Below are 18,839 nucleotides of genomic sequence, written 5' to 3'. Positions count from 1 at the left end.
TCGCCTTTCTCCATTTCCTCTCTTCCACTTCCTGATCCCGGAGGCGGCAGACGACCGCGGGTCAACGCAGCTCGTTTTTCATTAATTGAAAGTAAACTTCAGGAAGGGAAAGAGAACTGGCCCAACGCTCGGGGGAATCTTTTGAGCGAAGTCATTCCAAGTGAGTTTTGAACTTGCATTCTGCCGCCAATCTGCGCGGCAGCTGGCTTGTATAATATAAGAATTTGCCAAGAGCTTTCGAAGTCGTTTTAACGCGCGAAATCCTGCTCGTCGCAAAGCGAGAATCGATGAAAAACGATCCACGTAAATATATACTTTATGGTTTTTTTAATTTATTTGCGCGATTTTACATCGTATTTATGGAAAACACGTTAAATATCTTCGCCGGTTAAAGGTTCATGAAAAGCAGTTCTCGTAGTCGGAAAACGAAAACTGTCTCCGGGTTTGTCGATACGCGCGATGCGGTCGGATGCATCGTGATGCACGTCAACGATTACCGCGGCCGAAGTTTGAAATCTGGGGGATAGCAAACTTGTACGAGAGAGGGACTTACACGAAAATGTCACGAAGAGCATCTTATAATCCCTCACAGCTTAACCCTGATCAACACGAGCGAATTTGTGAAAGAGCGCAACACGACAGCGAACTTGCACATTAAAAGTGATAAACGTGATTTTTTTTCCGAGATAAGAAAATTCGTCAAAAGAAAAACGATTGTCACTCAATAACGTGCACTAAAAAAACGTCGAACGCGGAACTTAATAAAGTTTAAATTAAGTTTGTTCAAAAAATTACAAAACGTGCTTTCGTTAACATTTACTTGCTCTATATTTTAATTTTACTTTTTGTATTGCTGTTGGTGATTTCATGTTCGTTTTGTATTTAACTAATTGCTGTTGAAGATCCAAATAATACGATCGAACACGTTTGATTATATTGAAACAAACATCCAAATATACGAGAACATCCGGTTGGCCTAGACATCCCAAGTTGTTTTCATTCGTATATATCTAGTCGAAACTTTCCAAACTTTTTAGCGAGCTGACTCTAGTCGAACGAGTTCAAAGGAACAAGTCGATTAACATACATCCTCGGATTTTACGAGATTGGAGGAGATGACCGCAGGATCTTTTCCAGGCAATAAAGGGGAACGGGGCGCGAGTAACGCGGCGGAGTAAATCGCTTCGCAGATAAAGTGGATCACCGAGCATTGCCAATTTAGTGGATTTTCTCTCTTAGGGATCTGCGCCTCTTCCCGCGATCTCTCGTAGCGGCGTTGACGAGGTTTTAATTACGCTAATTACTCGAACGACATGGTGGTCTCGGGCGGGAGAGAACGTGTATCGTCGTGGGAAATGCCTGAGAGCTCTACGCGGGGGCGTGTTAAAATAGATATTTACTGACCTGAATTTCGCCATTCCTCGACCTCGTAGTCGTTAGTTAATTGTGGTCGTGATTTCTTGTTACCGTTTCTCCCTAAAATGCATTACACAAAGGCGATTTTACATTGGTACTCTGCGGTAGGCTGCTCTGCGGACGAAGGGTGGAGTGCGAAAGGAAAAGCAGTTTTAGTTAGGAATCGAGAAACAAAAGCCGGATTGTATTAGAGAAAAAAAGAAAAAAAGAAAGAAAGAAAGAGAGAGAGAGAGAGAGAGAGACTTTGCTTGATTCTACAAAATGAAATATTACTCTAATCAGATATATCTACTCTGTGCGCGTGGATGCGGTCAAAGACGTTCAAAGTAATAGCTAATATAAAAGCTACGTTAAACTAAGAAAATACACATTTACAGTAATTTATTTATGTTAACATTTATGAGCTAGTTTTCATTTACCGTTCTTACTCGACGAAGACGTTGCATAGTACGGCGGCTGCGTCGTAGATGTTGTCGACGGAGCTGGGATTTCTGCGTCAAAATATATAATGCAGCGTAATTTACACATTACGTAAGTATGTACATATTCGTGCAAGAATATTTATGACCGCGTTTGACACAAATTTATTCATTGTGTATTAAATTCATACTTCGACAACATTTGCAAATTACAAATACATCTGTACTCTTCTAATTATGTTTGAAAGGCATCCATAAAAGAGGTTTTTTTCATAGTTGTATGAAATGACGATGTCCAGTGCAAATTTAATGGGCAATTATGGTTAATGCTCGCGAGAGAAGTACGCTCGACCTCGCCCGTCGCTCGTTAACGACGAAGGCTCAAATATCTTTAAGTAACTGACTATTGGAAACCAATTACTTCACCATTAGCGCGCGGACGTCGACTTCGAATAATCGATCCTAAATAAACCACAGCGTTATAGCACTTGCTCGATACTTTTCAATGTGCAGTGCTCTGAATGTTTTCACTTCGTGAAAGATACATCGAGTTTTACTTTGTCGTATCGTTAAGAAAAAGACGTATATAAAATTTTTAGTCGTTAATTATTTTTTAAATAATTTTGTTAGAATTTTGTGTACTAAAACAAAAAATCAACTCACGATCCAGTTTGATGACACCGTCCGTGCCGCCGAGAGAATTCTGCGCCACGCATTTGTACGAGCCGAAATCGTTCGGACCGACGTTCCTTATCTTCAGCATCATGTACTTGGTGTAACCGCTGTCGGTGGCTATGGCCTCGTATTTGTCGCCTGAAACAGAATTGCCTGAGCAAATAAAACCAGAATATCTGACTTTCATTTAAAATTAAGATTGCAAAGTGTGTGTTTTTTTTTAACCGCGCGAGACGCGAGTCTTGACGATATTGAAAAACTTTCACGTTATTTCTCGAGTGAGATATTTGACGTTCAAGATATAGTCGTTTAATATTCTTGCTCTTTACGTTACTAACACATTAAAAAATCAAACGTTCGCTAAGAAGGAGCTAAAAGAAATTTTCTCACTGTCCTGCATGCATGAGAGAGTCAGAAATATGAAAATCCACATCAGACATGCAGTGATTAAGAAGGACGTGCACATGTAAGATTCTTATAATTACCAGAGACTATCATGTCGCCGCGTTCGGTGGTCCAATAATTTATAGAGTTCGGATACGCTTCGGTGTGACATTCGAGAGTGACGTCCTGTCCGATATACGCGCCTTCCAACTGATTCGGTATGGAAAGCATGGGTGGGACTGCAAAGTGAACGTTAAATCCTACCGTGAATTACAAATGAGACAAAATAACAAAGAAAATATCGCGCACATGTGTTAAAAATTGCTTTTCCATCGTTGTGTTATTTCTCTGATAAGATTTGATCTCTTTATTTATTTCGTATCTTTTCAAGTTCTCTTTTTAAAAAGAAAATCATCATTTCTCGTATACTCTCAATTGATATTGATATACTGTAAACGCGCGGCGGTTCTTCCCCAATCGATACAGATACCCGGATGTATCGGCAGTATCGTGTCATAGTTCCGTCTTTTACGGACGGACGTAAATCGCGATTTACTGGCAACTGGGTGCATTTTCGACAGAGCCACGAAGGGTAGTTTTTTCACCTATCTCCTTTCCCCGAACGTACTTCCAAACTATCGATAAATCTACAGGCTGCGAGCAAGTCTACACTCTGATTGCACACACACACACACACACATACAATTCAATACATATTTCGCGAAAATATAATCTCAATCTATCAAACTTCACAGTGATACAACAAAAACTTTCGCTGCGAAATGATGACGTCTTCTCTATGAAATCAAGACACGTATATCAAGATGTGACACAACCACACATATCATTTCAACCGAATAAAATCTATAAAACAATTTAGTGCTTTTTTTGTTGCTGATTTGTTGCTCTATGCAGATTTTTTGCGAAGATAAAAATTTATACTTTCAAATAAAAAAAATGACAATAATCTTAAAATCCTAAAAATATTGAGAAAAATTTCTTGTTCATTACAGTATTTGTCTCCTCGAACTGAGTAATGACTCTTTTCGGCATCCTCCTATCATAAAAAATAAGCGAGATATTTATAATGCTCAAGTTAAATGGAACATCCTGTATATAAATTTTTATTTTAATTTATATTTATTTAAATTAATAAAATCTGGTAATAAATTTGCTTTTTTTCCAATCAATTTTAAGAGAGTGTGTAGAGATAAAAAAAAAGCTCTTACCGGATTTATTTCCTATTTACGACGATTAAATATCGCGAGATGTGTGTCTCCGGAATACAAATTGCGCTATAATCGCACACGATTCGCGATAATGACGGCGTCTGATGCGTTAAAGATAAAGTCGCTGAAAAAAAAGTCACCCCGGCAATATATCTCTATGACGTACGACCGGTATTAGTTTACGCCGTACGTTAGTAATACTCGCGCGTTTATCATGCGCCGCGTATCGTCATTAGATCAACATCCGGGAGAGAATATATCACACAATATGCCACACAATATCTAGCGAGAAAATCCGAAGAAGAAACAACAACGCTTGGTTTTCGTGAGTCGCGTTTGTAGATAGTTGTCGCGCGATTCGTGACCCTCGTGCGAAATTGCTATTCAAGAGCGGGGTTGTTCTACCCCAAACGGGGCGGTTCGAATATCACGGACGATTATTAATATTTGTGCTCGTACGCGCACGCGGTGAAAACACGTCGTGAGGTCAGAAGCGAGAAACGAGAAACTAATGTGGTAGAAAAGACGGCGCCAGAGACGCATTTCGCACCCCAAAACTGAGTAGAATCCCAGGGAAACGGCTGCGCGGGGATCAACAGACGTATATCGAGCATATCTGGGTCAAGTAGCCGCCCATAAATCGGTGGCTAAATGAGACGTTGAAAACCGACCTAATGCACGGCGCGCCGCGAGAATGCTTCCACGGTTGAGGAGCAACCGCTCTTCATCGAGAGTTGCAACAGTTCGTATGACAACGCGGATTTTCAAATACGACCCTTTCTCTCTTGTATCTATTCGCTCTCGTATAAACACAAATATACACATGTATATGTAAACATATTTTCATCTTATCGATATTCTGTCTTCGCCAGTCTTTTTTTTACGATATAAATATTGTAAGCTAAACCGTATTTTTGTGTGACATACTCACTGCACAATTCAAACGTGTTTTACAAATTATGTTTTACCTATTTTTGCTCGTGTTACGACGGGACGTTATATTTTCATACAGTTATTTATATAAATCGGTCGTTTAAAGTGTTAAGTATTTTTAAACGTGTAAATTTTATCGCTTAATAGAGAAGAGAGCGTAATATTGTTTGCCGTGAATGTATCTATTCTCGGAATACTCGTTTAATGAATAAGACGTCGCGAATAGTAACGTTGCGTCAAACGTGCGATAAAAAGTACGCGCTACTTACACACTGGCGCTTAAAACACGTGTTAAAAACTCAACACAACATAGCGTGACGTCGGAAGATTAGTAAAAACTAGATCACGAGTAACGATATTAACGTGGGGGCCATGCATCAAAGGAAACTAGTGGCTTTATTTCATTTCTAACGTTTATGAACCACGTCGAGTTCATTAAAGGTATAATATTTCCGACATCGTGCGCTTTACTGCTCCCAGCGACCGGGCATTTACCAAGTTATGCGCGCCTCGCAATCGGGAGGTGGGAGAGGCGCATGATAAAAACGGGTTTCTCTCCATCATCCTTTCTTATCATCTTTTCTTGTACAGAAAAATACGCGGTGCATTCTTGCGCGACAATAGTCGTTCCTTCCCGAGATTTATCCTCCTCTCTTATCGTAATGCCGAAGTGCATAGTATTACGATGACATCGTGGTTTTCGCTAATGGCACACACACACACGCGGGCGGAATCGATAGTGTCAGCGCCAAATCCTGCGTTCAGCAGAATGATATTGATGTAAAATCAATATAATCCGAGCCGCGGAAAAAAGTTGAAAATTTTAAAAGTTGTAAATTTTAATGAGACTTAACGTCGCGAGAAATAGAATCGCACAAAGAATGAATAAGTGAAAAAATAACTCTCGAATTTCTAAAACAATTTATTGATTTCGTTCGAGGAAAATTTGTGTACTTCTGAAAAATTTGATTTATTAAAAAAGCTGCGCTACGAAAATAAACAATTTAGAGAATGTATATATATATATATATATATACACGCATACAGTCACATTCAGACGTTTTAATCTATGTTCGATTATCCAGCACAATTCTCTAGTTTCGATTGCTTCGATTGCGATACTCGAGCTGGAAAATAATTCCCGCAAACTTTTTCAATCAGAGAAATCAATATTAAAATAGTTTCCCTTTGTGAACTATCGGTTTTATCTAAATTCGTTAGTGTAATGGGTGAAAAGCCGTCGATTCGCGCAAACATTTTGGAAAAATATTTTCTCGACCCACATCTACGCTTAAAAATATTAAATTGCGCGTAAAACTTTCACTAATATGCCCTGGATTTCTATTGGGATTTTTAACTGATGCGCGCGGCTCTCGATTTTATATAGTGAACGATTTACATCCATTGTTCATATTTTTTGAAACACGCGCACATTTTGCGGAAAAAATTTCCTTAATGATGAAAGATAATTAACAAACGACTTACATTGCACACGTAGCGAGACCCGCTTGCTCACCGATGGCGGAACGCCGTTTGACGCTATGCATAAATATGCTCCCATATGAAGACGACTTATCTTCACTATATGCATGTTTTCGCCGTCCACGACATTCACTGAAACATAAAATGTTCACGCGTATTAGCATATAAATCACGAGCACGAGGAAAATTATATTTATTATGTTATTTCACAACAAATCCGTCAAGGCAATCTTATCGGAAGAGATAAAAACATTTGCAAATAAATCGTTACTTATATAAAAACTACAACGCTCATATAAAAAATTTTATTATAAACAATTAATTAATTGATTAATTAATTAGCAAAATCGAAGGTCGAATTAAATAAATAAAGAGTTTTAAAGTTCTTGAAATTCAAACAACGTGAAATTTTCGGTCAATGAGAGACATACGCTGGATGTTTGTCGCGTATTTTGTATATATATACAAATACACACACACATACAATATATATATATATATATATATATATATATTTACACAAACATATATGTATATATATACAAAATAGGCGACAAACAGAGTATGGTTCTCATTTGATCGGAAATGTCACGTTGGTCGAATTAAATACTTTGATATTTTTTAATTAAAACAATATTTTGCGGTGCATAAATAGCAAGTCGTTGCTATGCTTATATATGTGAAATTGTCACATGTCGTGCGTTCCCATATAAAGTAATTATTGTATAATATGTAATATATACGTATATATGTACACGCAATTCGGCAAACACGCAGCTCGTCGCAATTGTAATTCTTCCCACAAATTAATAAATGTGGCCCGCGCTCGCCTGCGATAATATCAATGTTATATAATATTTCGAAATGTGTGCGAGGGATATCGATAATGTCAAGGCACAGGCAGCGTGCACAACGAGGCGCGGGTCGCGCTCTGAAAGCGCGATGCGCATATGCGTATCGAAACTTTTATTGCATGTCGTGTGACAAAGAGCACTTTGCGCCTTCCCGGAGAGCTATTTGCATCTACGCTGCATTCATTTCTGGCGTGTCAGTTGATATGACTGGAACGCGAAAGAGAAAGAGAAAGAGAGAGATCGCAAAAGCAGATAGGAAGGCAAATTAAACTTTGCAAAGGCAAGTTTACGCCACCACTTTGTCACAGGAGCTTAGACATCGAAAACACAACTTTGTGTCAATAATCGCATTACAAAAACGCGTCGATTCTGTTCCCGTCTCTCGTTCAGTTATATAATAACTAAACAATAAACTCGCGCAAATTACACGCGTTATTCGACAACATGTATTCGCGCAAAGTTGCGGTTTCAAAACTCGCGTGTTCTCATTTATATATATATATATATTGTTTACAATAAAACGCGATCACCACACCGAAGAGATCGCGCATTTTGTTAAAGCAATGTTTGTTATTGTACATCGTTCTATACAACAAACACGATAATGGATTATTGTATTTTAATGTTTGACAAGATTTAAACCATCGCTACGTTTATCTTCATAACTCATGTCACAAGCGATAACGCAAGCATCGAACATGCACGTTACATGCTCTCGATATGACTTGATCCTCATTTCGAGAACGATTACATACAGATAACGCGTTGCCGATCACGTCCGCGTGAGTAAAGCTGATCGTCATATTAGCAGAGAAACTGTAGTGTTTGAAGGAATGATCTATGCCACCTCGCTGTCGCCACTCAATGGATTGCACGTGCCATACATATTCCACCTGAGAGGAGGGAGAAGGGTGTAGAATGCGGAGGAATCACGTGTGATATGTTCAACGATGAAAGTAAAATATGCCTCGCATATTTTACTTTCATCGTGCGACTCGTCTTCTAACAGACGATGTATATGTTATAGCGCGTCTTGTGTGTTGTGTAATTTAAAATTTCTTTGCGAGTCGCGAAACCGTAGAAACAAATTCAACTGACGCAATAATTTTAGAAAAGAAATGCTTACAAAAACGTAATAATTTGTAAATAAAAACATTATATTGTAGTATACAAAATATTTAGTGTAAATGTTTGCGAACAAATTAATTGGCTAAGCATATAATAGAGATTTTTTATTACTCTTTCTTATCTCCATATATAGTTTCTGGTTGACACTCGGCACTCAAGGAAGTGTAAAAGGACACGTATATACGCGACGGAAAGGCTATTTAAGGTTTTCTTGCAATAAAGTTGAAAGCACCCGCGTGAACCGCGAGAAACTTTATTCGTCTATTCGTTCCACCTATGTGAAAAGTAAGCAGTAAAACGTTATAAGAATACAAGAAGCAATAAATTGCGTGGACGTTCTTAAATGCGCATCATGCGCTTTAATTCACGCTCGATGTTGCAAAAATATCCCCGGCACTTTCTCTCTCTCTCTCTTTCTCTTCGCTCATTCTTATTACAACATAATTTCATCATGTCACTTTACACGCGCAACAATTCGTCAAATAAAAATTGCAAGTCATTAAACTTCGCCGGTGGCGCGGCAACACAGATGAAGATTTTGTTTCCGCAAAGAAAAGGCAACCGGTATATACACGTGATGTGAAAAGCGGCGAAAGCGGTGAAAGGGGGATAAAGTTGTTACCCCCGGCCGCGGAAGTAGGACGCGAGAGAGGGTGCTGAATCCCTCGTAGCCAACCCCGTGCTACAAGCTGCGCGGCAAACCTATCTATTGTTCCATAAACAATGCAGAGTGCCGGGGAGATTCTGCCGGTGGGTCGCACTTTCAGGGGGTTTTAATCAAGTAGTCCCGCAGGCCCTGTGTCGGAACTACCCGCTTACCGGTTTAGCGGAAACCTTTAAAACTTTCGGCTTAATGGGAAACCGCAATATGGCACGGCCCGACCGGAATTTCATGGAGAAGCGCGACGCGACGCGCCGGACGCGAACAAAAGGATGACGACGCGGACGATTATTATTTTCAGACTGCACGCCTGAAATTTTATCGTTCTCCCGGTGCGATCGAAATGATACTCTCGAGTTAACCGCGATCGGTTATTTCACGCTAGGCCGGAGATCGATATGGCAATTAGGGGGTCGGAGCGTAGCCTATTATCATATCGCGTGAGCTCGCGCGGTGTCATCATGTTGAATTATACATAAAGTTGCCGCTTGATAAAGTTATCGCTCTCATCGGTTGATTCTCCTGCTTTTTCCTATGTATTTTCACGCAAATTTTACACGCTTCCTATTTTGAATTTTTTTTTTTTTTTTATATTGTTACACAAGTCAAACGACAAAATTAAGACACTCTCCGACAAGATCCATCCATTATTCGGCAACGAAAACTGCTTGCCTACGGCCAGATATTTTGTCACGCGTATGTACACATCACATGTGTAGATATTACGTTCATATATTGAAGTTATAGACATGTACGTGACATGCTACGTGATATTGCCCCCGTCGACCTAGAAAGATCAGCGTTCTCGCTGTAACGTTATTAAACTTCGACAAAATTGGCTTCCAATCGTTGGACTTGATAAAGTTTCAGCGCGTGGAGCGGCGAGAATGCCTCGAAATTTTCACGGGACATTACGCGTCTGCGGATGACGTGAAATCTTTCAGGACTCATCCGCTCGTTTTAAACGACGCGAGAGGAGGAAAAAAGAGAGTGAGAGAGAGAAAGAAAAAAAAGAAAGAGAGAGAAAGAGTAGCGCGCGATGCAGCGAGCGAACGCGCGCGAGCATGGAAAGAACCCGAGGAAATAAATTAGCGTCCATTCACGTCGATGTCGGGGCGTGCTTTGCATAACGCTCCCCCGCGGTATTCTCGGCGGGCGTAAAAATAAGCGAACAAGCTTTACCCGAAGACGAAGTGGAGGGTTGGCCACCTATTTGGGAATTAGTACGTGATGTATTCCGGACCATAAGCGAAGGATGGGCCGCAGATATTTCATCCCATTCTCCTTTTTTCCCCCGTAGCCTTAAGTGCCCTTTTTCGCGTTATAACCGAGAGATAACCCGGATACATTCATTCCCAGGCGAAATCCTCGCCAACGATTATTGCTGCTAATGTATCTGAGAATGTTGTATAGCCGTATATACGGTACACGTAAGTGATTTTATTTTTTGCGTTTGTTGCGGCAAGGAATGTTGACAGCGACGATTACGACAAATAGGCGCAATTAAATGCGCAAAAGAAAATACAATTTTTGCTTTTTAATCTCTCGTGCACGAAACAAAAACATAAATAAATTCATCGTAACATTGCGATTTGTATTTGTCTTTACCATAAACCAGCGAACAAAACATTTTTATTTTACTGGACATACATATTTGCGATATTTAAACACGACACATATTGTGTCATATCTGTCGGCGAGTAGATGTGTACGTAGTAAATTGTATATGCAAAAGTTGATACAAATATCCGTTTGCATTCTCTGATGAACATTCGCGCCGAGCGCATTTGCGTGAGACGACGCGCATCCGTAAAAATGCGGAACTGAGCCGCGGCTTGCAAAAGAGTATAACACGCTCTCGCGAAACGAGAAATAAAATCGCTCGTTACGTCGCGCTCGAATTCGAAGAGAAATAGCGAAGGGATCGATTGTCATGGATGCTCGACGTCGTCGCGCGATTTGAAAGACAAATTACGTTTGCCGGTGCGGCATCGCGTAAAGCGGATGAAAGACGGGGCTATTATATTCCAGTTTTCAGCGAGAAATTTCTCAGATAATATTGACTCCGTGCTGAGCGCGCGCGAGCTGACTTTACCGGCGGTTTGGAAGGCACAAAGGAACCTCAAACGGTAACGAGAAAACGTAACGTGCCTCTTCACCGCAAGCATTGGCGTTCGCCGCCGCACCACCGCCAGCCATCGGGGCGTTCGATATCAGGGGGTGAGTTTGAGACGGAGTTGTGTTGTACGTGTGTACGTGCTCGACTCGCCTCTTCGCACAAAATGAGAGAGAAAGAGAGAAAGAGCCCGGGGTGTGTGCGCGCGCGAAATGAGTGCGAGAGGTGGGTATAGCCGACTTTGCGCCGTGCTTTATACCCGGTATACACATCGGCTCCTATTCTCTGGTACGTTCGTCTCCCGGGCGTTCACCGGGCGGGAAACTCGGCTCGTTGTCGGTTTCGATTTTCCAGTCGCGTCGCGTTATGTCGGTCTCGCGTCGACAAGCCCGCGGTCGCATTAACGGGGAAGTCTTGCCAGGACTCGTGAGAGTATCAGTGGCGGAAATGCTCAATGTGTAGCCTCCGCTTCTCTCTCTCTCTCTCTCTCTCTCTCTATCTCTATCTCTCGTTATCTTTCTCACTTTCCGTGCACGCCCCCGCTCATCCCTTTCGGGTAGATATAAACAGATAGGCAGGTGAAAGGAACGGAGAGAGAAAGAGAGAGGCGTCTATAACTTCACCGTATATATACATTTAACGGTTGGCGAATAGTACATATGTGCAAGAAACTCATATACACACACGTAATCACAGGCGCGCCGCTACATTGATCCGCGATAATCGTGTGGGTGTGTACACGATCGGGGCGAGTGAGATGCGACACACACACACACATATATATATATACACGTGCGCGTGCGCGCGCGCAGCAACGAGTTTAGACTTGTTCGCACATTCGGGGAGAGAAAGATAGAGAAAGACAGAGATGGGAAGGAAGGAGAAGTTCGCTTCCAGGCTTTGATAGAAACGGAGGTGCGCAAGAGGTGGACGATGGACAGGTACGCGGCGGCGACCAGGGGGGCGAACTCGTGTATTTGAAAAGGTGGAGGTAAACCAATCGCGTTTTCCGGGCACGAAGCGCGAGAAACGGCACCGACGAGTGTCGACATGTACGCGTTTCCATAACCATGGAAGGCAGGTAGAATCCGCTCGAGTGCGCAGGTAAACCTCATCTCACACACACACACATACACCAACCAGAAGAGAGCGATTGTGGACGAGAGAAACCTCCTATCCCGTTTGGCCGCGTATACAACCAGCTTCAATTCGGACGTGGACGTTGCCGGGCTCTGCGACGTTATCGCTCTTATGAACGATCGTATTAAGGACACGAGTAGCGCGACAATTCGTTTCCGCCGCCCTCGTCGTTTATTTGGCCCCCGCCGGCGCTCTAATTTCCCGCCCGCGCCTTCCTTTATCTTTCCCTCGTATTCTCACGCCATCGCCCTTCTCTCCGCACGATCAGTTCCGGCCTGTCCGCCAGAGGTAAATCTCTCTCGTACCTGCAGGTGCCTCGCACCACCACCACCACCACCACCACCACCAACACTACCACCATCACTACACTCCGACAGCGGAACCTCGACGCGTGATAGTTTTGCTAAATTCGATTTGCTTTCTCATCTCTCTCGGCCATTCTTTTTCGGTTACTCGCCTGGAGGCGGGCGAAAGAGCAAGACCGGTGGCGCGGATGGGGGTTTACTTTCGTTTCGAAGAAGAAGCAAGAGAACCCCGACCTCTACCTTTTTCCAAGGGGTTGGTAGGTGTCTGGAGGCTATCAGACGGCAAAGTAATGGCGCTGGCCCGTCCCTCATGCCCTAGAGGCCAACACATCAGTTAGTAACGCGATCGTAGGGGGGCTCGAACGCGAGCCATATTCACTACCCGCACCGCGATATTTCGCCCAATTACGCGGATAATTTGATGCCTCTCCCGGATGACGGATCGACCGAGCTTGCCAGAAAGCTCCCACTCGAATCGATTGATATCGATCGCGCATCAACGCGCACTAATCTCGCATCATAATTGCGGACACGACGAGACTTGCGAGAAAAAAATCGGAAAAAAAAATAAAGTTTCTCGAAGAATTTTGCAAATTGCGCGAAGTTTACTTTTATGGGATTCTTAATTCTCTCTCGCCGGTGTTAATATTAGACTTTAAACAGCGCGCGCCGCGACATCAAGTAATATGCCAATAATCGATTGAAAGCTATTGCTGATCTCGAGGCGAAAAAGCACTCGAAAACTTGACTCCTAACAAAAACATTTAGAGACTTATGAAACCTTTAAAGGTTAACAAAAATGTCAACGGTTTGGAACGTTTCCAGCCGCGAAGTTTAAGATATAACTTAAATGGCTTTCTCGTTCCGGACGGAGTCAAGTGCCGAGAGAATTCACGCAATGTTTTGTGCGAAGACAAAAATTAAAAGAATTTCGAAACTCGCGAGAAAATATCGAAAAAAGTAGTTTATATGTAAATAGCTGATAAATGCAACGACCTAATATATATATATATATATATATATATAATATATATATATATATAATATTCATAAATAAAATATTCATAGCTTCGAAGGTGTTAAACCCCTTAACACTCATGCGCAGTCGCGCGGACATAAAAGTTTATTTCCCTTTTACGCAGTAATACCGTGAAATGTCATCTTGTAACTTCAGCTATCACTTCGACACGATCGTCTTTAACATATAAATAGATGTTTTCAGAGCTGTAAATATTTATTCTGCGTGTTTTCAAGACAAGTTAAAAATAACGCGCATGCGGCACATAGATGACGCGACACTTACGCGAACGAACTTTTTTGTTCGTCGCGTTATCGGACATTTTTCCATCACATTTGTATTCAATCACCATCGTGATCCATTTACGACGAAATTAGGTAACGCTGAACTTTTCGAATGTATCTCGTGAAATAACGCTCGGACGCGCGCGAAAAAAAAGATGCGAATTGCGCGACACGATGTTCACATGATGTTAATGAAAACAAACAAACGATAAGCACACACGAGTTTTTGCCGGTACCAAAAACAATACACGAGCGGGAAAGAGCATTGCTATATTGAAATGCGATACATTTGTTTACAGATGAATTAATGGAAAATATCGCCTTTTGGAAAATGATAAAATACCAATATTATTGATAATTCTGAATTTACTGTATTTTAATCTACGCGAAAATGATGGATTCAGCTACTTGTTATTCAATAATTAAATCTGTTATGAACATATAAATTAAATGACAAGCGATTATTCGAGCGGTTGCTAAACCTGCGCGGTGAATTTTGACACGCGTTAACTTACACGTTTGTTTAATTATAGAAACGCTTAATTAATCCTTAATTAACACACTAGAAGTTTTTTCTGCAAACAAACTGCATGTTAATTAAGCCCTAGAGTACGTTAAGTAAATTTTTTGAACCGTAAAAAAATACATACACGTCTCATTGACTCGAAATAAATCCGCGCGTCTCTTCAGCAGCGGGTAATCAGTAAATAACGCTGCAAAATCGACTATTTTTCCATATCAGACAGCGACCATCCATATTTATCAGTATCAGTTTATACGGTCGAGCTTAGTATGAGAGGTGGCGGTTTACGATCCGACGATCCTCTGAACGTCGGGCGCCCGCCGTATGTTCGAAAGGCAATGAAAATTTAAATTAGCGCAGAAATTAAATCCAACCTTTATCCTTTATTGAGGAAACCCTCCGGAATCTGCAGACGGATTGACGGCGATCGCGTCGCTCCCGTGAATTTTCACTCTCCGACCGAGACAGAGCCGGGGCAGTCGTACTTTTTGACCTCTTCATAATTCGTAATTAAGAGGGTAATTAGCATCGATCGCGACGACACTCCAGAAAGTAGACGAGTTCTTACTGTCCATGTACGGTTACTTTCGCGAGAGATATATCGCACGCCATCATCAATTCATTATTTACGTCGTAGTCACATAACTTATTTATCTTTCGTAACGAATAACCCCAACATAATTGATCATAATGAATTCTTCACGTATTTCTCGCTTCAAAACAATTTCAGTTCGAAAATACATCCCAAAGGGAGCATGAATTAAAGAGTCACATGTCTGCAATGTATTTGTTTCGAGATCCCAGTTTTTTTACGAATCGACTAATGATATAAACATCTGCTGTCGATGGCAATAAAAATACTCGTCCTGTCTCTCTGAAAAAGAAGAAGATGAGAAAGAACGACGAACGCGAAACTTTTGCGAAATTTAAAGCGAAATAAAAGAACTTTACATGCTCGCTTGTCGCGCAGAAATTGAAGGAACTCCGTAGCTGCGCCAAGGCTCTATATCTCGATATATCGACCTCAACTCTCTCAACTAGCTGTGAACTGCAACTGCACTCTTGGACACATTACAGGCACACAGTTCGGCGATATGCGGCGGTTATACCGCGCACCTGAGTAATTGCGTTCTGGCCGCGGCTTACTCGACCGAATTTTGATGTCGAACCGGGCAAGGAATAATTGATCGTTAGAGCGCAGAGCGCTGAAGTGAATGGATGACACGGACTTAGGAGTGTGCAGTTGTTCGTGTTATTTCGTTTTATTACGCGAACATATTATCGACAGATATTAAACGAAACTGTATTACGTTTCACCGCTACAGATAATATGACACAATTCTAGTTTTTTTTTTGATAAAAATAATTAACGTTACACATTTAATTAATCGTGATGTCAGCGCGTAATGTAGTTGCGCTAAATATCGGAAAATTGATTGAAATTTTTTATATATTAAAAAAAATATATAAATTTAATTATCGTGTTATTAATTCGTGCGAGTTAACGTCTAACGATGTGTCGTTTTGTTTTCGAGAGTTATATTTCTGCGCTACTCTGTTACTTTTAATATTTATTTTAGTCAGTGTGTTTCGTTTTCAGATTTCGTCATATTTGCGAAGACGTGAAGTAAACAAGCTTCTCCTGAAAATTCACTGAATTAATTGTGGAAACTCACCGCTCTCGCCGTTATAATTTATATTCTTGCCGTCTTCCCGGCGCCACATGACGTAAGGCTCCGGAAATCCGGTTGCTTTGCACGTCAACGTCACGTTTGAAGATTCGCGGACCACCATATCGGTGCTGGTCTCCTTAGTAATAATCGACGGCGGTACTGCAACAAAAGAGCCAAAATAATTACATTTTTATAAATATTTATTATCTTATATAAATATTTTTTATAACTAATTAAATTTAAATGTTTACAAAAACGAAGTTTACACAAACAAAATGTACATGGTGTCGGAAAATAAGAGTTCACTTATGAAACTTCTTTTGTTTATAATTTTTTAACAGACAACGGCTAAAACCTTTTGATTGCTGTTCAGGAAGGTGTCAAGGTCACTGACCTCCGAGAGTGCTCCGTTTTTGTAAACATTTACCAAATATTTTTTGTGCAATTACTTAATATTACTTAATTTGTAAAATGTCTTTGAATGTCTGGTGTAAAGTAAATATTATCAATACGCGCACAAAACTCGCGCGCAAAAGAATTACTTACCTACAACCTGCAGATAACCCTGACGACTTTCCATCGGATCCGTGTTCACCTGGCACATGTACCATCCGCGATCGACCTCCTGAGCCTCCTTTATGTGAAGATACCACGTGCGGTGATCGTTGGATTGCAGCGAAATCCGAGGATTTTGAGTAATTACGTTCCTATGAATCGTTAGTATGGTTTGCGTATCGACGCGCACCCACGCCACCTGGAACAAAGCCGGATCGCATTTTTTTTTATTTTCTTGTTTTGTTTTTTTGTATATCGCAGTTATGCTCAGCAGATTTTTTTTTTTCACATAGCATCACTTTTTCGTTTGCCCGATATTCCATCTAGTGATTCCGCGCGCCGTTGTATTGAATATTCTCCTCTTTCCCGTTCTCTTATTTAACCCGATAATCGAGTAAAGGTCGTGCTCTCAGACTTTACATGGATCTCGAGAAACTGACGGAGCTTTGGAGAGAAACTCACTACTCTTCCCACCCGCTGTCTGTCTCTCGCACACTTTCGCGTTCGTCGAGTTTTCGATATGGGTAAGAGGTTTCTTGAGCATGCAAAACATGGCCGAAGTCTAGCAAATTCTACAGGCAGTATAATTTCCACCGCGAGTGCAGTTCTCGAGTATGTTTCGTGTTTCCAGTACTGAGTCTTAGTGAGTATCGTTCGTGGAAAAGATCAGCCTTCACTCGCAAATATTTTAGCTCTCGCTTATACATCTATACGTATAATCGTATTTGTGTGTATTTATATATTATTAACGCTACGCGCTTTGTGCAAAGAAATGTAAGCGCACTCGAGTAAAGTTACACGCGCGGTGTTCGTTACAATATTGCTAAAATAATCCATTTTGACAAGGTTTCTGACGTCTACTTCCATCGACGCAATCAATAATAATTTGAGCCATCTTCGACATCGTTAAGGTCGTAAATAACGTAGTAACTTAGATAATTATTTTATACACTAAAAAGTCCTCATGCGATATTAAACTTTAATTAGAGAGAAAAGGAAAAAGAGCTTAATTTAAATTTTAAATAAAATTATAAACTATCTACCAAACTTCCAATTCAATTCTCTGACTCAATACTTTGCTTTCATCTTGACACTTGCAGCTCGCACTAAAAACACTCTATTTCTACCGTTTATGATTAAATCGAATTTGAAGCGTTGTACATTATCTTCCATCAAAACACTCGGATAGAGTCGAATTCAAACAAACCTCGGTGTCTCCATGGATAGAAAAATCGGAATGCCGTCGAAGGAGAAAATGTTGGAATGCAAAATATGCTTTCTTCTCGGGGAATGCGCGGCAGACGCCGTGAGTACGAAAACTCGTCGAACGACGAAGACATGAATCTTTCATCCGTCATTAAATTTTTAAACGACACGACGGATATCTTGCAGTTTATATGGTGCATAAGGCAGTCGCTTTTTTGAAGAAAATGCGCTTAAAGAAAAAATATCAATTTAATTAATTCGCTTAACAAGATATACAGAAATCCGCGAAAAGTACACAAAACGTAATTAGTTTTGCAAGTGCGACACAGGAATAATTTACAAAGTTGTAAGACTTTTAATTTTGATCGTCATCCCTCCGAGAGAAAGAAGGATCGTGTTATTAGCTAACGCCGAGTTGTGCGCATTGTATCCAGCTACTCGGCGGAATGAATTGTATCCCATTGTTACGTCATCTCAATTAACTGAAGGAAAATGAAGCAATTATGCGAGGTCTTTGATAACGGTACGTAAACCAGGAACGTCCAATTCGCAGTCTACGGACCATAAACGCCGTAGGGATTTCAGCAGATACCATCTTCGTTTAATTTGCGCGCTCGTACGAAGCGGCAAAAAGAGTTCGAACTTTGCTAAACTACGATTCGCGCGAAGACGATTTTCTTAATGGCGTATCGTGTGACCCTGTTTATTATAGACAGAAATGATTGGATTTACAATTATTGCTGACACACTTTTGGCATTAAAGAGAAAACGAGTTTTACATATGTAATTGTATTATCATGTTTTCTCGATTTCGCGCTTCTATCTTTATCAGTCGCGC

At 40.9% G+C, this 18,839-nt stretch overlaps 1 protein-coding gene across 5 annotated transcripts in view; it reads right to left on the bottom strand.

The window, feature by feature from the left end:
* Positions 1 to 18,839, bottom strand: part of LOC109852188 (neurotrimin) — a 163,002-nt gene that overhangs the window by 4,995 nt on the left and 139,168 nt on the right. For 4 of the 5 annotated variants that reach the window (XM_020423112.1, XM_020423111.1, XM_020423114.1 and 1 more), the window contains exons 4-10: positions 16,787 to 16,994; positions 16,244 to 16,399; positions 6,542 to 6,670; positions 2,996 to 3,133; positions 2,499 to 2,663; positions 1,836 to 1,907; positions 1,405 to 1,476 (exon numbers count right to left, since the gene is read on the bottom strand). In XM_020423112.1, coding sequence (XP_020278701.1) covers positions 1,405 to 1,476; positions 1,836 to 1,907; positions 2,499 to 2,663; positions 2,996 to 3,133; positions 6,542 to 6,670; positions 16,244 to 16,399; positions 16,787 to 16,994 — 940 coding nt within the window. The remainder of the gene's footprint in view (positions 1 to 1,404; positions 1,477 to 1,835; positions 1,908 to 2,498; positions 2,664 to 2,995; positions 3,134 to 6,541; positions 6,671 to 16,243; positions 16,400 to 16,786; positions 16,995 to 18,839) is intronic. The other variant, XM_020423113.1, reaches the window with a different exon arrangement.

The sequence above is a fragment of the Pseudomyrmex gracilis genome, unplaced genomic scaffold (genome assembly GCF_002006095.1).
Source record: "Pseudomyrmex gracilis isolate BER0280 unplaced genomic scaffold, ASM200609v1 scaffold_25, whole genome shotgun sequence".
NCBI classification, from domain to species: domain Eukaryota; kingdom Metazoa; phylum Arthropoda; class Insecta; order Hymenoptera; family Formicidae; genus Pseudomyrmex; species Pseudomyrmex gracilis.
Note: the sequence above shows the minus strand (reverse complement) of the source record. Positions and strands in the feature narration are given on the sequence as shown.